Source organism: Leucopleurus acutus (assembly GCF_964270905.1).
Source record: "Leucopleurus acutus genome assembly, chromosome: 9".
In the NCBI taxonomy this organism is placed as follows: domain Eukaryota; kingdom Metazoa; phylum Chordata; class Mammalia; order Artiodactyla; family Delphinidae; genus Leucopleurus; species Leucopleurus acutus.
In genome coordinates, this window is record NC_139144.1 from 80,859,255 (window position 1) to 80,882,848 (window position 23,594).

Sequence of the window (23,594 nt, forward strand, 5' to 3'; positions counted from 1 at the left end):
ACCCCTGCCAGATCTCAATACTCATGGGCCTTTTCATCCCAAGAGGGAAGGAGGGCAGGAGATCAAACACTTTCCCATTAAACAAAACCCCTCCCCCTCCCACCTGTCTGCCACCTTTAGAGCTTGTGACTAGATTAGATGATTCCGGCGGCAGGGGGAGGGAATCTCCCTCGACTTAGTCCCCTAGAGGGAATAGTATATAACTTTCTGGCTAAGAAGACCACCTCAGAATCCAGGAGAGAGGCGGTGTCTAAATCTAAACCCCACTTCTCCAGCCTGACCTATACTTACTTGCCCAGTATGTGACGCCCCAAGACTTGGTACTGTCAACTGATGCAAAAGGATGGAGAATCACTGACTCTCTCTTGACTGCAATCTATTATGGTTCTATGACTGCCAGACATAATACATCACTCTAATCAATGAATGGAGTATTTCAGTATAGGTCTGTAGTTTGCAACTTCATCATGCACCAGAATCACCTGGAGGGCTTGTTAAAACACAGATTGACAGCACTACCCCTAGAGTTTTCAGATTCAGAAGGTCTTGCTTGGGGTCAAAGAACTCGCAGTTCCTAGGAGATGCTGATGATGCTGGTTTGGGGAATGCACTTTGAGAACTACTAGTGTTTACGAAAAACAAAGATGAACTGTTTAAGCTTCAGATTATTTCCTCCTTTACCTACCTGAAATCAAGCTACATATATATATATATATTTTTTTAAAAGAAGATGTTGGGGGTAGGAGTTTATTAATTAATTAATTTATTTTTGGCTGTGTTGGGTCTTCGTTTCTGTGCGAGGGCTTTCTCTAGTTGTGGCAAGCGGGGGCCACTCTTCATCGTGGTGCATGGGCCTCTCACTATCGCAGCCTCCCTTGTTGCGGAGCACAGGCTCCAGACGCACAGGCTCAGTAGTTGCAGCTCACGGGCCTAGCTGCTCCGCGGCATGTGGGATCCTCCCAGACCAGGGCTCGAACCCGTGTCCCCTGCATTAGCAGGCAGATTCTCAACCACTGCACCACCAGGGAAGCCCAAGCTATATCTTTACATAAACTTCATTTTAGGAAAAAGGTGACTTTTGTGTAGAATCGGAACACATTTTACCTTTCAGTATTGTTATCCCAGATAGGATGAGGTACATATTTGGACAATCCTTAGATGAATGAAAATAATCTACGATGTTATGGCCTGCCTATGGACGTTTAAAATCCATGAGAATACCAATGCCACAGATGTTTGAAAACAATAGGTCTGTGGCCTCCTAATTCCAAGGCTCCCTTTGGGGCCAACTTGTTTAATGACCCTGTCATTTAAACCAACAGTTGCAGTTAATATCTCCTTGGAATTAACCATGCTAATGATACACTGCTTTCGAATAACTGTCCTGCAGTCACAGTCACGTTAGCTGCTTTACCTGGATTATCTTTTGCATCAATAAGTTCATTTTTAAGGAAATGGTCAGCTATAGAGCAAAGGAGAATTGGACACTGGACTAGAGGCAATGGCAGTCAAACTGGATGCAAACTGAGCCATCTCCATAAGGCAACAGCCAGTGGTGATCCATGAGTGACTGGCCATAAAAAGGCAGATACCTCTGGACGTAAATGTCAGTGACACTTCGTGAACCTTCCTTGAGGAGGAATATGGAGGCATCGTCTCCTCTTAAGATCTTAAAGACATGATGGTGATGGAATTACAGAGAGAGGATTATTAGGACACACACACACACACAATTTAATATTATTTGGTTTAACATTTGTCACAGGCTTTTATAATTATGTGACTTATAGGAGTGGAGAAATAGGGGGGTTCCCTGGTGGCCTCATGGTTAGGATTCTGGGCTTTCACTGCCATGGCCAGGGCTCAATCCCTGGTCGGGGAACTGAGATGTCACGCAGTGCGGCCAAAAAAGGGAAAAAAAAAAAAAAGATTGGAAAAACAGACACCTTGGTTTGAGTTTTATTAAGGTTTTAACTTAGTCCTTTCAGCTGTTGAGATTCTGGCTCTCCTTAAATCTGTGAAACCAGAAGATCTAAGATCTCACAGGAAGAAAATATCTGCATCGTGTTGCTGACTGCAGAGCCTGTGAAGGCTTGAAAGAGAAAAAAATTTTCTTACATGCATATTTACTTTGCTCTGGTTAGCTCTGGCTAGAACTATGTGGTAGGACTCTAATGACAGCAGAAATTTTCTTCCACTGGCAGTTCCGTCAGCTAGTTGCATAACAGGGGCTTTTCTAGAGACTGGGCTTTAGCCATGATAGCTCTATCTGTATTCACAACACAGATTACATTCAGCAGCTGAAACTGAGAAATGGTCCCTTCCCTGGTTTACTGCTCTTCATATATATATATCCCGTATTTACTTCTCCCCAATATAATTCAGATTCAGAAACTGAAAACCATCAGAATAATCTCAATTATGCCATGGCAATACTAAATTATCATATAATTAAAGCCTATAGCGTCTTAAATTTCATGCCTAGATCTTCTTGTCTTCTAATTACATTTACCTGAAACAAGCAGCCTGTCCATAGTCGTTTGTTACATTCCCACAGAAAGGGAATAATACCCTTACACCTCCACACTTATACTTCTCCTGCCACTTATGCTCTTTTTTTCATTCTCAGGGAGAAAGTCTGCCTGTGAACAGTGGGGGTTAGGCAAGCAGGATCCAGTGAGGCAATGGAGGTGAAGATGGTTTGTTCAGGAATGAGCAGTGATTACGGGGAAAGGCATTCCAGAGGCTTGCCAGCTGGGTAGCAAGCTGAAGGAGAAGAAACGAGAAGTTTCCCAGACACAGCAACTACAATATGAAAGAGATAATTTGAAGATTTGTAGCCTTGGGTGCTAAGAAATTAGTCAAAAGATCTTGACGTCTGTACATATGTCTTTGATTCCTTTGACACATAATCGAGATCTGTTAGGGCAGCCAGCTCATGCATTAATGGTGATAAAGTATTTGATGCCAAGATTTGGAGAAAGTCTCCTAGCTGGACAAGTGTAAAGACCAAGTGTAGAGAGTAGGGTTGGGCTTGGTGACTTCCTGAGTATTTCTATGGTTGGTTTTAACATCGTGGGTCTGCCTGCCACTGTGAATGTGTGTGTATGCACCGATGATGCCTCAGGGATATTTTATAGGTTTCCCTTTTGAAAAAAATCCGGCATTACAAATTATTCAATTAGGTCTTTAAATTGAGTGCTTGAAGCTCTACGTCCACTTCGCTCTGGTCTATAAGAAATCTCCCTAATTTCCCAAACTAGTCATCTGTCTAGGCTTTGAGTACTTACAAACTCTGTTGAGAAATAAAGAGGTGAAATCTGTCAGTTTGCATTACTCTCGTTTTGTCCAAGTGAAAAGACTTTTTAATACATCTAAACTACTCGGATTAACAAGGTGCTGCAGAAGCCACACTGCTGCATGTCACTTGGTTACCTGTTGACATGTGTTAGTAAATAAATAAGAGGGTCATCAATCAGTTGGTTTCAAACCCTGGATTTAGAGAATGATAAATTCTACAGAATTGCTCATGAAAGGAGGAAAGCTTGCTATTTCAAGACTGCATTTATCTGTGAATCACATTCCATATAAAAGTAAAAATAAAACAAAAACACAAAAAATACATGACACACTGTCAAGTGAGCTGAATAACCTGACATCATTTCTGAGACCTTTTAGGGAACAGGTGTTGAACACTTGTAATGAGATTTCCATGCATCTTCAGAGGAAGGAGATAGGATTCTAGCAAGAGCTGTTCAGAGTGTTACAGATCATGGCTGAGGGGACAGTTCTCAGTAAGGAACAAACTGAAAGAGATATTACATAAACGTTTGGTTTTCTCAGGAGGTGCTTATGTTTTAAGAATTTTTGCAGAAGGCAAATGTTCACACAAGAGAAGCTTTTGGAAGAATATAATTTTTCCAGATCCTGAGGAATCTGGGATATACTTAATTAAGTCCTCCTGATACAATATCTTGTGCATTTACCTCATTATTTTACATCTTCTTCTGAAACTCTGAGAGTCAATGTGGTTCATGGAGCTTTCATTTCAGAGTGTGAAGTATTTTCTTCCAAGCATAAATGGTTGGTTGACAATTCTATGTAGAAAATGAAGTAAGTAAATTGGACACTTAGAAAACTGAGGATGTGAAAAGGTAAAAATATTAGTTGAAGATAGTTACAATAAAGAGTAATGATGCATTTATAGGGATAGATGTTTTCTTCAATACTTTGAGGTCTCTCTGGAGACCACGTTTTTATCAGAGAGGGCTTCAGTTTATTTTAATCCATTTAGTGAGCCCTTCTTTCTAACATCTCTGAAACAGCCCATCCTTCCATACTGACTTGTGGTCCCACTTTATTCTCGATGAAGCATATCAGTCTCCCATTTATACATGACTCTGTCTCTGCATTCCTCTTCTGAGTATCTGCCTGATCCTGGGCTTTGGTGATGGCTCTGTAATTTGTCTTAGTATCTGGCAAGGCAAATCTCCACACTGTTTTATTTTTTCCTTAAGGTGATATAGTTTTCCAGTATCCTTTATTCTTTTACTTAAATTTTGAAGTAACTTTATCAAATTAAAAAAAAAACAACCCTGGAATTCTGATGGACATTGCAGTGATTTTATAGATTAATTTGGGGGGAGAGTTTATATATTATTAAGTCATCTCTCTTAAGGGCATGAACTGCCTCTACATCTATTTACATTACTCTCTGTGATCTTTATTTGAATTTCAAAATTTTTTTTATAGAGGTCTAGGAAGTTTTGTATAATCTGGCTAAGTTAACTCTTGGATGCCTTATAGTTTGGTGGTTACTATGAAAGGTACCTTATCTATCTATCTATCTATCTATCTAGTTGAATGATGGTGCAGAATAGTGTTTCTGAGTGTGGTCCATGGACCACTGTGGATCCCTAAGACCTTTTGGGGGCCTGCATAGTCAGAAGTACTTTCATAATAAGATGTTTTGCCTTTTAAATTCCGTTGACATTTACAGTAATGATGCAAAAGCACTAGTGGGCAAAACTGTTACCTCAGCATGAATCAAGGTTATGGTGCTAAATTATACTCATCACGTATTCTTTATCACCATTCACTCAAGAAAAACAGCTAGTTTTACATAAGAATGTCCTTGAGGAAAGAGTAAAAAATTATTAATTTCATTGAATCTCGCTTGAGTATACATTTAAAAAAGTATCATCTGTGACAAAATGAGAAATTTGCATAAAGCACTTTTGTGTACTGAAGTATGATGACTATCTCAAGGAAAATTGTTTGTGTGACTGTTTGAGTCCAGGGCTGAGCTAATTGCTTTTTGTTTTCTTTCACAGAGAACCACTTGACTACTGGCAAAGTATGGTTATTCAGACTTGGAAATTTGGTAGACACTTTCTGAAAAATGAAGTAAACCTCTCACTTTAAGGAAACAATAGATAGTATCTGTTGCCAATGATAAAATGGGAGCTTTTAAGGAAAAGTAGAATTTTAGAAAACTTGTATCTGTCAGGAGCTTGACAGCTTCCTAATACTTTAAGACTCTTCTGATGAGTCGGGGGTGATATTCACAAGGGTGATTTTTTGATATTACATAATATTTGTTAACATTAAGAAGATTGCAATTCACTGCATATTTTTCAAATAATCAATACATAATGTTAAAAATTATGCACGGTGAAAGATCTATTCAAAATACATGATAAACCAGTGGAATTTAATGTAATAGCATGAAAAGTTCATTGATGTACTTTCAGACTTCACATTTCAATTAAACTGTAACAAACTTCCAGTTGCCGAGTTTTGGTATAATATCAAAGAAGGAAACCCACAATTATCTGAAAAGTTTTCTAAAATATTCCTCCCTTTTCAACTACATATAAGCCCAGATTTGTTTTTCGTGTCTTAACCAAAATAATATATTGCAATAGACTGAATGCAGAGTAGGTATGAGAATCTAGTTGTTTTCTATTAGGGAAGCCATTAAAGAGATGTACGAAAAGGTAAAACACTGTAAACTTCTCACTACATAGTTTTTTGTTTGTTTTGGAAATTTTTTCTTTCATAAAAATGTTTCGTGTTGACAAGTAATGAGTTTATATTTATTTTTAAACAATGACATTTTATAAATTTATTTCTAGTATGGTAAATATTGGTAGATATAACCTACATAAACAAAAGCTCTTTGGGATCTGTGTTAATTTTTAAGAGTGTGATGGGTCCTGAAACTAAAAAGTTTGTGGACCTCTGATGTAGAGAAAGGCTATTGATTTTAACAGGCTGGCTTTACAACCTTGCTGAACTTTTGTATCTAATAGGCTCTATTTAGATCCTGTAGAATATTCTAGGGAGATGATCATTTCATCTGCAAACAATGATGGTTTTATCTCCTCTCTTTCCAATCTTTTGATTCACCTTTTTTTCATTCATTTTATGTAGAGTCTGAGACTCTCAGTACTGTGAAAAATGGAAGTTTATGTACTTGTCTTGTTCCTAATCCTAGAGAATGCCTTTAAACTTTCTTCATTAAATATTCACTGTAGGTCTTTTCCTATATGGATTTTATAAAGCTAAGGAAGTCTATCTAGGCTAACAGCCTATTTTTTTTTTTAATTTTATGGCTAAGTGTTAAACTGTTTCACCCTTTTAAAAATATCTATTGAGGGGCTTCCCTGGTGGCGCAGTGGTTGAGAGTCTGCCTGCCGATGCAGGGGACACGGGTTCGTGCCCCGGTCCGGGAAGATCCCACATGCCCCGGAGCGGCTGGGCCCATGAGCCATGGCCGCTGAGCCTGCGCGTCCGGAGCCTGTGCTCCGCAATGGGAGAGGCCACAACAGTGAGAGGCCTGCGTACCGCAAAAAAAAAAAAAAAAAAAATCTGTTGAGATCATTTGATCTTTAAGTTTTTTAGTTTTTTGATGTTGAATCACTTTTATATTCTTGGAACAAATCCCATTGACTATGATATATTATTTTACAAATACACTGTTGGATTTTGTGAGCTAATATCATATCTAGGAATTTTGCATAGATGCTTATAATGAAATGGACCTGTAATAATTCTTTTTTAAAAATTTTACTTATTTTTGGCTGCGTTGGGTCTTCATTGCTGCGCGTGGGCTTTCTCTGGTTGCACCGAGCAGGGGTTACTCTTCGTTGCGGCACACAGGCTTTTCACTGCGGTGGCTTCTCTTGTTGCAGAGCACAGGCTCTAGGCACGTGGGCTTCAGTAGTGTGGCACACAGGCTCAGTAGTTGTGGCCTGCAGGCTTAGTTGCCCCGTGGCACGTGGGATTTTCCCGGACCAGGGCTTGAACCCATGTCCCCTGCATTGGCAGGCGGATTCTTAACCACTGTGCCACCAGGGAAGCCCTATTTCTCTCTTATTCTATTGTCTTGATCAGGTTTAGGAACCATGATTATACCTGCTTCATGAAATGAACTCCCCTCACTTCCCATTTTACTGAACCTATTTTGGATAGGAATTATTTGTTCCTTAAAAGTTTGGTAGAACTTACCTCCTAAAACAACTGGGTCTAGGAATTTGGGGATGGGAGATCTTTGACAACTATTTCAATTTCTTTCAAATTTATTGGCCTACTTGAGTTTTGTTTTTTGTGCTGACTTTACCAATATACAGTTTTTTGAGACTTTCAATTTTGTATTGGTTCACAATACTCTATTATTTTGTTTTGTGTCTCTAGTTACTTTTTCTCTTTCATACTATATTTATCTGCATCTTTTTCTTAACCAGTCTGATGGAAGTCTGTCTTACTCTATTTCTATTCTCCATATCACTTAGCTTTCCTTTTGTATTGTCTACTTATTTCTCCTTCCCTGCAGCCCCCATTCTGATCTCCTAGGTCACTATCAAGTTCTTCAGCTATATTCATCCTGTATCCTGTTTTTCTTACAACCATATTATTTTCATACCCAATATTTCCACTTGGTTTTTCATGACTTCTTGTCCCTGCAGCAAGAAGGGACAAGCTAGCATCCTCCTGTAACACCTTGAGAGTATTATGCTCAATTTAAATTCTTGCTCCATCAGTTCCAGGTGGTACATATCACCTATCGTCTTTACTAAGAGCTGCACTCCTTAGGAGTCTAGTAATTTTAGTTTGAGAGCTCACGATCATTTGGAGGTACAAAGAATGGGGTGATGGGCAGGCTTGTGTCCTTTGCAGGGACTTCGAAAAGACAGAAGCTTAAGCTTTGGAGCAGAGAGTTCCAGGCAACACAGAACCAACACTGATAATTTCCTTTTCCTACTAAGTCATGAGGCAACTCCTGTGGACAGGGATTCACCATTAATTTGTTGGATTCAAAGCAACAGCACTTGGTCAACAGTCCTGTAATTCACCAGGCTACAGCGTTTGGATGTAGAGGAGTGAAGGGATGAGCAGCTGTGGCTCAGCCCTTTCCTATCTTCATCAACATCTCACTGCAGCACAGCTGAGGCCCTGTTTTGCTAATACCACAGACACCACCTGACCTACTGCTACCAATTCCAATGACAAAAGATAAGGAGTTGGACATCTCAAGGCAATGTAGTGGGGAGGCAGGAGCAGAATTTAAAAGTTTTCCTCCCTTCCGCTCTCCTTCTGACCAGCCATGCTCCAGGCTAGTGTAACTAACTCCCCACAGGACAGACTGGTGACATTGGAAGCCAAACTTCTTTGGGCGAAGTGGCGTGAAGGTGAGTACAATGAAGGTGAGAGTATAGCCTGCTTTTTGGATGGTAACTGAAAGGAGGTGTAGAGCTCAAGATAAGGCATTATTTAGGGAGATACCATGATTATAAATGGAAGGGAAACATGTAAAAGAAGACGGAGGTACAAGCCACAGGAGAAAGAAGAGATATATAATGCAGTAAAATACATCCGGAAAGAGGTAAGTGGAATTGGGGTCAACATGATAGGTGGACACGTTGGCCTTGAAGAGGAAGATACCTCATCCCCTGATGATGCAGAAGAGAAGACACAGGTGAGTATAAATAACAGGAAGTTGGGAGGTACAGAGCTGGAAAGCTGAGGCTTACTATGCACTTTACAAGATTGAAAGGAAGTGTCTGCCCTTAAATAACCTTTAACTTAGGTGTCATTTAAACTTAAGCTCAAGTTCCTATTATAGCCTGATCCGGAAGGAGAACATTGTTCAAGATTGAATCAAGTTTTCATTTTTTTTATATGTGGAATTAGCTACAACTGTCTCTGATTGAGATCGTCCTTATCTATTGTAATTCACACTCAAAATAGAATGACATAAAAATGGAGAGAAATGATGGATGACTCATTGACAAAGAGACTGTGGATCAAGGAAAAGTTCTGCTCATTTGGGTCGCAAATGATCTCATGGCATTAGAAATCACTCGGCACTGGTAATGTTAACCCCAGTATAAGGGACAGAAAGCCAAAAGCAGAGGGCAGCAGGACAGAAGGCCAGCAGTTGTTTTAGACAGAGTAACACATACTAACGCTTTCCAGAATCAAACGAAGATCAGTCAGCAAGGATGTTAGAGGAACGCAGACCCAGAACTAATTTTAGAGGAGAGAGACCGAAGTGTCTTTAAATGTCTCCATGCTTTGGAGTTGACAGAACCCTCGTCCTTTGGTCACTAAAGCTGTGGGTAAACAGTGGGTGCAGAGGTCCCAGGAGTGCTGAAAGCACTGCCATCGGGTTGCCACTGGTGTACAAGGGTGCACCTCATCTCTTCATTTGACTTTTCACTTAGTTGGTTAGTGACCTGAGTGTGCCGAGAGCTACTGAGCAACTGCACCACACTCTTGTCCTCTGTCCTAAGCTGACAGAAGGTACATACAGAGCTTGAAAGCTCTGTCAGACATAAGCAAGTCACGCCTTTACTTGCCTTTTCTAATCAATAATCCCTGCAACTCCTGCTTGTTATATTCCCAAACCAGTTTTGGATACATGGGGATGAATCTGTCAACGTTGTCATGAGCTGACTAATTGACAAGAACACAAATTATATAGTGCGGGGTTCTTATCTTGAGGGGCTAGCGAGTTGGTGGGAGAGAAGTTGGGGCAAATGTACCAGAAATCCTCATTCTTCCAGATCAGATGTGGAAATAGCCAAAGTGAATTCATATTACTTACGTAGTACTTAAAAGAGAATATGGTTTTAATACTTTCTGGCACATACATTATATAGAATAAGGCTAACGGTGTGGCAAGGAGATGTGAAAGACATCTTATTCAATATATTGAGAAGAACATGCTGATAAAAATAGTTTAAAATTAGCATTTCAATTGTATCATACTCGGTGATAGAATCAAAGTAATTTATGGTTATCAGAAAACAATTATCGGGCTTCCCTGGTGGCGCAGTGGTTGAGAGTCCGCCTGCCGATGCAGGGGACGTGGGTTCGTGCCCCGGTCCGGGAAGATCCCACATGCTGCGGAGCGGCTGGGCCCGCAAGCCGTGGCCGCTGAGCCTGTGCTCCGCAATGGGAGAGACCACAACAGTGAGAGGCCCGCGTACCGTTAAAAAAAAAAAAAAAAAAAAAAAGAAAACAATTATCTTCTTAGGTAACTTAAATAGTTCATTGACCATCTGAAAAATACTCACAGCTTTTCTTTGTATATAGTGCAAAAATAAATTTTAATTTGATCCTATCCAGGTAATCACAGATGCTAAATCAGGGTAGCTCAAGCAATGAGTTTTTACTTATATGCACATATTGCCTTACAAACTAAAAGAAGAAAAAACTTTACAGATTTATATGATGTTCTCAAATATTTTAAATAAAAAGACAATAGGTCATTCTCTTTGTTTCAGAGCCGGAAATCGTATCTATCAATTTGTCCCTAAATCATCAGGTGAAATCATCAGAAGCAGACATGGTCACAGAGGTTTTACTTTCAGGCCTGTCCCAGAGTCCAAGCCACACTGTCCAAACAGGCTGGACAGAAATTCTTCAGTTCTTTAATTTTGTTTTATCATTTCTAAGGTGAGGGCCCTGTTTCTTTTAGTATACAAATTACCTCCTGCAAAGTGTTGCCAGTGCTATGGGAGTGCAAAATTTCAGGTCTATTACTTAGGCATTGTAGCCTGAATTCATGGTAACATATAATACTCAAAAATTTTAAGAATCAAATTTATAAGGAAACTCAAAAAACTTTTATGAGAGTACACTGCTAAGTTATCCTAGAAATATTAATATGAAATTATTCATTAACAAAAAGCATTTTCATCAACTGTGCAGTTTATACACTCATTTCTGTGCACACACATGTCCTTCAGTAGAACAGATTTCACTTATTTATTATTTATCGCTACACTCTGACAATGAAGTGCTAAATTAAAATGCCACCCAGATGGCAAACACATCCTAATGACGTAAGGATGGCCACAGTGCAACTTCTCCACTCAAAGCAAGCAAGCAGCGTGGCCCTCTGGGAAAGCATCTCTGTTCTGTTCAACTGAGACTTTGAAAATGAAAGCACTGGGGGTTAGACCTGGGAACCTGGCAACCAGAGGGCCCAGAGAGATCATCACTGCACAAAGCCTCTGCCTGTTCATTCCATGCTACCTTTTGTTTAGGGCACCTCCACGTTTTGAGATTCACAAGAAGCTTAGGTACCAAATTTACATAAAAGATCTCAGGTCAAGGCAAGCTCTAAGGAGTGGTCTCCCTCTTTTATCGTAAGTCACAATATGTTATGTAGTTTTCAGGAGAAGACAGGGACTGTTATTAGATGTTTTAGAGTTATTCTTGTCCATAAAAACTTCCGTGAATTAAAGAATGGATTCTTCTTTATAAGTAACAGCTAATCTGCATCAACAAGGTATGTGATTTAAGAAAAATACAATGAGAAACATAAAGTTTCAGTATCATTTTGAACCTTGGATTATAAATAAAAATAATCTTACTATTACATAAAAAGTTAGGGATAAAATTAAACCAAAGAAGAAAAGTAGCTGATTTCACAACAGTGTAAATCTCAAACTTTTCTTAAAATTAAAAAAAAAAAATTGCTTTCTAGAAGTTTCAAGTTCTTAAAATGGACTATCTGTTCTCATAAGACACATGTGAATAATTCCCAAGAAGGAAAGAAGGCATTTAGAGAGAGGTCATCTGTTTTATTTCATCTATTACAGAGTTGTAAAATTCCTTTATTCTGCAAATTTGTGCTGCCAGTGGAGAATCTGAAGAATTCCCAAGGATAGACAAGAACTATGAGTCAAACTGAGCAACACGCTGAATTATAGAAACAACGGAAACAGGTTAGATTCTTAACTATCATTAATACAGCTGCTGTCTATAACTTCTGGCGTCTGTGATCCAGAGTTAGTGCCTCCTCACTCCCACGCTACACCATTGTAAAGGGCATGAAATTCTGGTTTAATTGTTCCAACCTTGTTATTTTTTAGCGGTTAGTTTTTGCTCTATATTGTTAATTATTCAGTGATTGGTTTGAATGATCTTTTGCAAGCCAACCTGCCAGCTTACAGATGTTCTCTCTGCTGTAAAGAGCCTGATCACTCTCTGGGACATTAACTCAATCGTTTATTCAATGAAGTACTTATCGAGTAACACCGCACCAGGCACTTTTCTTGGCACTGGAGATACAGCAGTTTTGAAATACATAAGCCCTGCCCTTGTGGGGCTAACATTCTAGGACAATAGCTGGGTGAAAGAACTATCTTGTGTGTTAGATCAAATGGGCTATGGAGAAAAATAAAGCAGGGAAAGGGAAGAGACATTCGGGGTTGGGGAGGCTGCACATTTTAATCACGTTCAACACCCGACACTTAACATGTGTCCGGGAAAATAAAAAGAGTCAGTTTCTGGAGTTCAGCTCTTAGCCTTCCAACCAGACACCTGTGTTGTCCAATTCAGCAGCCACTAGCCACATGTGGTGGATGAGTACTTGAAACGGGGCTACTTCTAATGGAGATGTGCTGGGAGAGGGAGATGCCCATTGGATTTCAAAGACACAGGAAAAAAATAATGTAAAATATCTCAATAGTTGTGTATACTGAATACATTTTAAAATGATGATATTTTGGGTATACTGGGTTAAATAAGCTATATGCATAAAATTAATTCCACGTATTTCTTTTTACCTCTTTAATGTGACTACAATTTTTTTTCCAAGTTACATATATGGCTTTCATCATATTTCTATGTGCAGCACTGTTCCAGACTCCTTTTTAAATGTCCGTGAATTTTAACTGAGTGCAAATTGAACTATGCAAGCTTGCCAAGAATGGAGAGGAAGGAAGACATAGGAAAATAAGAAGATATCTTAATAGGTAGACAGTGGGTTCTAATCTCCCACTTACTAGCTATGTGACCAGAGACTGGCTGGTAGATAATAACCTCTCTACTTTGGTTTACTAAAAAAGGAATAATAATAGTAGTATTTACTGTAAAGGCTTGTAGTAAAGAATAAACAGATACATGTAAAGTGCTTACAATAGTGCCTGGCATGTAAGTGTTTGCTCCTATTATTAAATAAATATTATTTTTGGAAAAAGAGACGCTACCAATATTAACCCTTGGCTTTTGTGATGTGTGTGAGGGGTTTATCAGAAAATGCCATGACTTTGGATCAGACAGCCTTGGAGGCAGGGCAGCCACGGGGAGAGGAGCCCTCTGGTGTCCGAGGAACATGGGTGCGAATCTCAGGTCTGCTGAATTTTAATAGCAGCACAACCTTGTGCCAGTTACCGCCTTTTTCTGAAGTCTTAGTTACCTCTTCTGTAAAATATCTGTTTTGAAGAGTTGTTTAAGGAACTCCTGAAGCAGTGTAAATGAAAAACCTCTGGGGCAACAGGCAGGTCAACAGACGACAACATGATGACAAAACTTGAGCCAAATTTTCCTCTTCTCTATGTGGAACAAACGAACAGGGGATAATGATTATAATGCTCAAGTGCGTGCTGTTTCAAAGTCTTATCAAGCATTTAAGCTCTTACATATGCAATTGATATTCTCATTTTTACTCACTTTTAAAACCACCTCCAAGAACATTTACTAGGTAACCCTGTTAACTGGCAACCAAATACAACTAAAGGAATGTAACGACATTTCTTAAAAACCTCTCTTCTGTTACTTCAGAAGTCTTCAATGGAGGGTAGCTTTCCCTTCGATTCTCTTAAATTACTGAGGCTATACTGATTTTTTTCTCTTTTCTATACAAGCATTTGACTTTTAAAAAGTATTTTTCCCAGAGTCTGCAGCCCAGACAGTTGAGCCATGGTACGGTGTTAAACACAAGTGAAGGGAAGCCTTTCATCTGGTTGGAAGTGCTGTACACAGCGGACAGCAACTGTCACAAACAGGGCAACTGCCTCTGCTCCATCCTTGTCATGGCATATGGTGGCCCCTTCCTATTTCACAGGGACAGGAGTGTAGTCTCTGTAGGCTGGGGATCAGGACACCTGACTCCAGTCCCAGCTGGCTGACTTATTTACTCTATGGCAAGTGGGAAAACCACTAACAACCCTAGACTTCTTGTCTGAAAGTTATATAAAAACTATTTTTACAACAGAAATGTGGGAGATAAGATGCTATACGAGGTTTTGAAGAAGTTTGTTAAAGATCATGGGGCTGCTGCTATCACAGCGGGCTGTCATAAGAGGGGATGGTAATATTGTTTTCTAATTCATCTTTTCTAAAGTGCACTTCAGCGATCATTGTAGGTGTGTTCTTTCCCCTTTTCCTGGCTCTGAGTGTTTTGTTCCTGACACTTTTTGAGGTCAAACACTGGGAAAGAAGTGAAGGTCGGAAAAAAGAAATAGCATCCTGAATGGAAGACTTCAGTTAAAAACAACCCAAACAAACTTGTCCATAAGACTGCACGCAAAATTTGACTAAGATGAGAAAACTCAGATTAGAAAGGTTCATCACTTGTCTCTCATGCCACTGATTTCAAATGGAACTTAACTAATGGACCTCTTGTCTCTTTCCAACTACTAAGTACCTACTTTGTGTCATGGGCACAGTGCTGGGTGCTGGAGATACAACAGTGAACAAGTTCAGTAGAGACCCTGCCTGCAAGAGGCTGAAGCGGAGATGGACAGGATGAATACATAATGGCCCATTAATTAAATTAATTACAACTGTGGGACTTCCCTGGTGGTGCAGTGGTTAAGAGTCCGCCTGCCAATGCAGGGGATGCATGTTCGAGCCCTGGTCCGGGAGGATCCCACATGCCGCGGAGCAACTAAGCCCGTGCGTCACAACTACTGAGCCTGCACTCTAGAGCCTGTGAGCCACAACTACTGAAGCCTGCACGCCTAGAGCCCGTGCTCCGCAACGAGAAGCCACCGCAATGAGAAGCCCGCATACCACAATGAAGAGTAGCCCCCGCTTGCCACAACTAGAGAAAGCCTGTGTGCAGCAACGAAGACCCAACGCAGACAAAAATAAATACATACATAAATTAATTACAACCGTGATAAGTGGCGTGCGCGCACACACACACAAAAGTAACAAAATCTTTAAAATCTCAGAGACCCAGAGAAGAACTCTTTCCTAGCAATTTCTTGAGAATGGGATTTTATAACCTCTGCTCATTACTATGATTAACAACTTTCAAAGTTAAGAGCTGCTTACTTTTTACTTAATAGCATTTATGCATTTTTACTCTCAGGTTATGTTCCAGGAGTGATAAAAGAAAGATGGTCCTCTTTTCTAGCTGTCAGAGTCCTTCAAATATTGGCAACAGCTTCCAAATAAGATTAGTGTACGTGGTTAAAACCTAATGCATAACATTAATACAGCCTCAGGTGTTTTGCTTTGAATTCATATCAAAAAAACATTGCTGAACTTTTGTAGAGATAAATGGCCTATATTTTCCATACAAAGCATTAGCAACAGTTCCAATAAAATCAAAGTCTTTTCAGTATCTTAGTCAAAGTGATCTAACAGGAGCCCTGAAAAGGAAAGAGCTATTCATCCATATCAAAACACAACACCGCCACATTAGAAATAATGACACATGCATGTACAAACATTAATTACCTGTTTCCTTTTCTGCTGGGCCTAAAACACAAGAGAAGAGAATTTAGGAGAAAAACAAACTCTACACGTGTTGCTCACTCACGTAACGTAAAAGACCAATCAAGCAAAGAAAAGTAGCCCATTTCCTATTTCTAACTTAAAGTCGACTTTGGTCTTGGTCTGAGCATAAAACAAAGCACTTGATTTTTTAAGATACAAAAAAAGGGGGAGAAGGGAGAAAATGAAAAGGATAAAAGCTTTTCTTATCTAGTAAGTATGCATTTTATTTTTTTTTTGAAAAGAGACTGCTCAGCAGTCCTACCTGACTAGATGTCTAGGATCCTTTTTCTAGAATGTTCTCACACTGGACTCGAGATAAGAGAGGGGGTGACTCCAGAAAGGAAGAGGTGGGAGAGTTCCCTGCTCACTCTCCATTGGGTCCTCTTTTAGGCTTTTCTCTAACACAGACTTGTTTTTGTGTGTGATCCAGAAGAATAACTATTCCTTTCTGATCACCATTGTTAACGTGTTTATCCAGCTGATTAACGAGAGGAGCCCATGTCTGTGTACAAATAAAAGAAAGTTCTTCATTTGTCCATATTAAAATGGACTCTACAACTAGAAAATAAATACAGAGATAAAACAAAAAATATACTGCATATCTTTTCAGTATTGTTGGATAAGGTAATGGTCAAAAATAACTAAAATAGTTAAGACCAAAAGGATTCTCATAGTTTTTTGGAGCGCATTCATAATATTTAGATAAAACAATATTGTGTTTACTCAGGTTGCCTACAATTTTTTCTCTTTGCCAGAGTTGAAAGGTTTTCATATGTCTATTTTTATATCAATCTTTCAATCCATGTTCACAATACCCAATATTCCCAAAACATGAAAATTGTTTGAAGGAGTATTCAAAACGTGAAAACCAATCAGTTTATCTTCCACTTTCCCCAAATGACCTAATATTCATTGCTTCTGCTTTGACACAACATGGTATCATAATTAATGATGTTAAACTGGTATCTAAGGAGGTTTCATGTTGTTACTCTCGTGATATAATATTGGTTGCTATAGTGATGGGATGGCTTTTTTGTTAATCACTCAGGAGGCTGGCTATCACGTGCTTGTTAGAAAGCTTGATCAGATTTGGAGAGAAAAAAGGATATAACACAGCCAGTTATAATCATCTTTTTCATTGTCCCAATTTTGATGAATCTATCACAGTATCAACTCATTAATAAATTTATAATTCATTAAATACAATTTTATATTAAAAGTTACTAAATTTTTTCTAACAGATGATTTACTTTTTATTTTTAGAGATAAGTATTTAACACTATAAACTTTTTTCCTCCCTAAGTTAATGCTACATGTATTACACAAGCTAGTTTTATGATAATTAAAGAACCTGAGGTCATTTCTATTACTTTTAATTATATCAGTCAAAGGATTGTCAGATAAAAGCTGATTGTGTGACTTTGCCACAAATTTCAATCTATGTATTTCTAAGTTATCTTAAACCTTAAATGAATAAAATAATTATCCTTAATGAATAAAACCTGAAGAAAGAGAAAAAATGCACAGTCCTCTCAAGAGAGCTAATCTTACAAATGCATCAATATATTGTAAGCAATTAAAAGTTGCAGGAAATTCTATCAGTTTATTTCAGCCCTCACGACAATCAACAAGTTTCCTCTTTCTCTGAGAGATGCTGCAGAACCAAAAATAAAATAAAATAATACTACACTGTTACTGATCAGGAAAGAATACACTGCCCATAGTTTAAATGTTAGACATACTTACTGTAATGTCAAAAAATACAACCCATGAAAACACGTTTTGGTTTCTTCAAAACTCAAAGTAAGAACAAAGGACAACTTAAGCATGAATCCTGGGTCTTTCATTCAAGCAGAGTCCCAGGAGGCATATTAAGGCAATGAATAGGAAAAAGCTCTTTAGTTCACCAGCTGAGATTTTAATGAGACATTTCCCTTTGCCATGGCACAGGTTTGTTCAAGAAAGGAAAGGACTTCTCACAGAAAAAGCAGTTAATAGGCAATGTTGGCTCTCACTGCCATTTCGGCAATTGCTCACTGCACTGACCTTCTATCTTGGCATATTCTGTGAGTCTCGTGTAATTGATCAAGGCAGCTCTCTCAAGACATTTTCTGACCACTTTTTTCACCTCTTCCGCTGGTATGGGAGTGGCAATATCTTTCATTAAAACCTAGAGAGAGAGAGAGAGAGAGAGAGGGAGAGAGAGACGGCATAACATACTAAAAATCAAGTACACAAATTGCCCTAGACCTATTGGTAGGAAGGGGTCCTAGGTAACGCTGGGGGAGGTGATGAGTCAGCACTCCACAACCGGGAAGTAATTTCTCCCAGTCTTGGCTCCGCCTGTCTAAGCATCATTTATGCACATCAAAACCTCCCTTGCCCAAGCCACCATTCAGTGTGACTGTCACTTTTCCTCCAGGGACCCACAACGCCACTAGAGCAGCTGTTTCAAAGGAGGATTACAGTCCTTAGGATACTTTGTAATAAAGTTTACCTTGCATATACCTGATTTAAAAGCTTTAAATCTTTTGAGCAATATATATGAAAACATAAATTCCATTAAAATAAGCATCATTTATGGGCTTTATAAAAATCAAGACCACTACTCTCACTAATTATACTTTAGTTATTTTGATCTGCTGGGGATAGGGGGAACTTCTTTGTCTTAGTGAAATGAATGGAGTATCAAATGTTAAAACACAAGGAAAACTTCCTGAAATTTAAAAGAAAAACAAAAAACGGATTATTTTCTGTTGGGTTCCTAAATTGTGTTTTTGGATTTTTCACTTAAAAGTATTACTATTGGCAAATGGAAAATACAATTGTATCCAGAATTCAAAATATAATGTATTTAAGTACTTTTATAGTTACTCATTGATAATTTTCCTTAAAACTTTCTTACTGATAAAACTGCTCACAGTAAGTTTTGATTATACAATTAGTCATACGCTATTTTCCATATAATTGATGTGGCTTTCCGTGCTTTGCTTACATTCAAATTCTACAATATACAGGTATAGCAAAATCTTAACATAAAGAAGTCAATACTTTTGTAAGTGTTCTGACTATCCTATTAGTCTTTTACTTTGAAAGAAATATTGAAAGAACATGAAGACATCCATTTCATGGTTTGTTACTTCATTCTATTTCGATCAGCCTCGGCACTGCGGATTTTATAATCTCAAATTCATTCAGTCATTCTAGCACTGGTGATCCTTGACAACATATTTTCATTTTGTCAGACAAGGCTTCCTTCTGAAAACAGCAAACTTTATCACTTAAAGATTTCCTCCCCTAACAAATTAAATTTTTCTTCATATTTTCACATTAAAAATCTTCAACACTGATGTATATTTGGCACTTTAATTAGAACTGCACATTAGACTTTTTATTGCCAGAAAAATCCTTGTGTTTAGAGTAAAAACATATAAGCATTAACAGGCACTATCATTTTTAAGGTGATTATTACTAAAATTTAAGATTAATTTTACTATTAAGCTTTCCCATGGTGCCAAACTTTCAAATAATAGAAATAGCTGTTAAAATTAGAATGTCTGTATCTATTACAGAGGTGAGTCTAGGGTTGAAATCAGGCAATATTTCACAGTATCTAGGAGCTGGACACTTCATTTGAAGTGCGTGTGGGGAAACTAAATCCCCTTTCCTGGAGAAGCACAGATAAAGGGCTAGCAAGTGCAAAAAGGGAGACACACAATTTGTTTCATGTTTCCGCCCCAAGTTCTTCCAAGATACCATTTGTATCAAGAATTCACAGGTAGATTTTATTTTTCTAAGATTTCAGTAAGTACAGAGACATGAAAATGAAGAAATAGCCCTTACCATTTCTCTTTCAATTCAGCAAGAGACATGATTAGTTACTGTAAGTGGAATAAAGGTCACTGTTCATCCTGCCACCTGTCAGTACAGGGCACAAGGGCATCTCTTCTGTTACTAACTCTTCCCTGCCGGGGGGAGGATGGGAGCTCTGCCATGGAAACCAGCATATAGAGAGGCTGTACTAGGTACCCAAGATGGGATGCCGTTCCAAAAAGCAAAGCTGCCTTTAAGGATTTTTATCTCATTGATCATACCTTAATGGATAGGATGAAATGAAAACTCTGAAAAGCCTGAGTTACATGCAGCTTTTAATATTATAAAAATTCTAATAAAACAGATAATTATGACAATAATATTTCTATCACACCATTCACAGTAATCAAGGATAAGACAGGGATATATAGATAAAACCAATCTATAATCCAAAGATCTCACTTTAGTCATCAGTTCTAGCCCTCCTCTCCCAAATCCTTAAATCACTGAACAATGTCTCCCCTTTTTGCTTTTCAGAGGTGCGAATAAATAATATATTATCTGCAATTCCTTGGGCAGAAAAATCAACAAGAGCCAAGTGCTTAAAGTCAACAAATCAGGACCAGAATAATCAAATCAAGAGATAGAGATGATCCCTAGATATTCTTTTTAATACAGATAAGGAATAAAACTTGTTCACATTACTTAAGCTGTTAGCTTCCAACTAGCACATGAATAGTTTTATAGACAGGTGAAAGGATACTTCCCTTTTTTTTTTTTACTGGGGTATAGTTTGGGGTAGAATTGCTTTACAATGTCGTACTAGTTTCTGCTGTACAACGAAGTGAAACAGCTATTTGTATACATATATCCCCTCCCTCTTGGACCTTCCTCCCACCCCCCCCCTCCCTTTACACTTAATCTACCACAAAAACAGCAGTGGAGAAGAGACTTTCATTAATAAATTATTTCTAGCATGGGTATAACACCTTATTTGCTATTTACTTTTTGTATATTTCTATAATTTCATGACTTCTATAATCATCAATTTCTGTAATTCATGAATTCTTTCAAAGTAACACAAATTGAACTGAAATAAATTCTGAGATAAACTTAGAATGAAAGAAATTATATGTTTGTGAATATTAAATGTTAAACTCTTATAGGTATGAGGGATATGACAGACAGAAGTACAAATAAGTCAGGGGGATAATAAAAGACAACTGTAAAGTCTGAAAAACAGATAATTGTACTTATCTGAAATAAGGAGGGGAAAAAAAGAGGTGGGAAAAATGGATACTACCAAAAAGATGATAACTTTAACCCTAACTCAGCATAGGATGGCAGTGGTAGGCTTCAGAAAGGCTTTGGAGAGGAAAAGCAGGATATAGAAGAATTTGAATGTAGCAAGAAAAAGTGAGAAACTGATGAAATGCAACAGACCCAGGTGACACCACACTCATGAGGAATGGGACCATTTGCCTAGTTCAACACTGAAATACACAGCCATTGAGAATGCAAATAGTACTTAAAAAGTAACGTTCAAACATACCCTTTCAAGTAATGAAAGTGTAGCTTTCAGTGCACCTTCAGGTCGTCCAAAGGGAAAACAGTATCTTTAAAAAAAAAGGGAGGAACAAAAAAGTCAAACATTTAATATCCAAGACTGCTAAATAATTCCCTCTTCTATAACTTGGTGTTATTGGAGAACATTTGACCCATGCATTGACCCATGCAGGAAATTTTTAAATGCTGAAATTTACCTAGTCCCATGATTCAAATGTCTTAAACAGTAAAGATATAAACTGTGATGCAAAAGGTTCTCAAGTTTCGATGATACATGTACAAAAATACAGTAATCAAAAAGGAATCTCTAGGGTCCTATAAGTAAAGAGAAACTTAAAATGCATTTCCTACTAATTTCTTGTTTAAGGTGTTGTTATTCAAGCTCTATGATAAAATGAAACGATTCCCCCTATTTCCTCCTATATTTATGTGCGATTTAAGATGGAAACACACACTGCATACATAACTTCTAGGAGAAGCAAGGTTCCGGCTCCCTCCTGTCCTTACATTTGCTTGCCTGTCTCTGCTGGTGTCTAGCTCTCCAACCTCCCCATCCCCTCACGTAACCCTTCTGCAGCTCTATTGCCCGCAGTCATTTATCCAAAGTATTTCTAGTCCCATGTATTCCTAGTACACACCAACAACTGGAGGGCAGGTATTCTGAAATCAGGGTCAGAGTTGGGAGGATGCGTAGGCCCCTCAAAAGTTAGCTGCCACATGGTGGTGACAGGTTTACTGCTCTTTACAAGAGGGTCCCTCTTCAGGTCACTTTCCACTTAGAGAGTACAGAATGTCAGGGCCACTTCATCCTGCGGGTGCCCCTCACTTGTTCAACCAGGTTCAGCAAAGCCTCCCTGACCGCTGCCTCAGCCCCAAGATGAAGTGCTACACAGGCAGCTGGGCTGTCGCGGACTGACATTTTGCTCTTAGACATCTTCAAACTAATAACTTGAAAAGTTTACTTATTTCCATGTCTTTTGCCATTATCCAAGGACTAAGTAGACGTATTTTCTAAGACGTAATTACAAAGAAATTCTTTTTTTCCACACTGTAATTTGAAGAGGTTTCCCTCAAAAGCACATATAGTTTAAGCTCACGTTCTTTTACAGGACCAAATTTTAAAGAGAAACTTTACTGGACCTAATTTTAAAGAGAAAGAGAAAGATGGATTCCTCACAAAGCCGTAGCTGAATTTACATTCGGATTAGCTTTTAGTTTTGCGAAACTTCCATTCGCGTCAGATAAATGCAAGTAAGTGTCTTATAAATCTAGCCACTCACCTTTTTCTTCAGAGCACTGTTTATCATTCCATTTACTGTTAAAACTTTTCTTCACTTAATCTTGCCTCTATGCATCCCCCCCACTACCTCCCCCCGCCCACACATAAAAAAACATGACCAATTTATTTTGATAAGAGTTTTTCCTGCACAGTGGTGCTTTTTAGAGCATTAGCAAATTAGTAAAGTAGCTTTAGTCATTTTGTATACCATAAACCTTAATCCACGTTTAAATAAAACACAAATTGGGTTCTTGTAGTCCCCTCCTCCTGCTTAAATCTTTTCAGTGTTTCTGCATAATCCACCCATTGTCTTTCCTATTGTTTATTTCCATTAACCTATGGGTGACACATTTTATGAATGGAATGTTACTGATCCCCAGATTACATTTAGCATTTCAGAGCTTTGAGGTCCCACTGGGTATGCTCTGAATTAGCATTAGCTGCCCATGATGTGTAAATAATTCAACACATTTACAGAGTACAAGTAATCCTGAATCAATAAAATACAGAAAATAACTACACAGAAGCTTAATTAATCTTCACAAAACAAGTTTTAAAAGAAGGGAATCATTTTGTTCTGCCTTTCAGGATAAATATTTTGGGTTTTTACCACTTTGATAGCTCTGTAATAGCTAAGCAAAGTGAAAAACACTCAATTAACAAAGAAAATTCAACCAAGTTTAATACCTAATCTGAATAAATCAAAGTCACGCTGATTTTCACTTTAGTCAATTAATTACACAGATAAGTGAGCCTGCATAGACCTGTCCAATGATTAAACTGGTTTTCTTTGACTTTTAAATTAAAATTTTAAATACAGTATCTGTTTTTATCAGTTGTATATGCACATAGCCTGAAAGGGAACTTTTCCTAAGGGGATTTTTATGAAAAACGTAAATCCTTTATG

General features: G+C 38.3%; 1 protein-coding gene across 5 annotated transcripts in view; it reads right to left on the bottom strand.

Moving 5' to 3' along the window:
* The window catches only part of CADPS2 (calcium dependent secretion activator 2), a 484,769-nt gene that overhangs the window by 103,861 nt on the left and 357,314 nt on the right, over window positions 1–23,594 (bottom strand). For 2 of the 5 annotated variants that reach the window (XM_082846687.1, XM_082846686.1), the window contains exons 15-17: window positions 21,395–21,458; window positions 18,076–18,199; window positions 15,991–16,011 (exon numbers count right to left, since the gene is read on the bottom strand). In XM_082846687.1, coding sequence (XP_082702813.1) covers window positions 15,991–16,011; window positions 18,076–18,199; window positions 21,395–21,458 — 209 coding nt within the window. Of the gene's footprint in view, window positions 1–1,821; window positions 4,098–15,990; window positions 16,012–18,075; window positions 18,200–21,394; window positions 21,459–23,594 lie in introns of those variants that run through there. The other 3 variants (XM_082846689.1, XM_082846688.1, XM_082846690.1) reach the window with 2 other exon arrangements.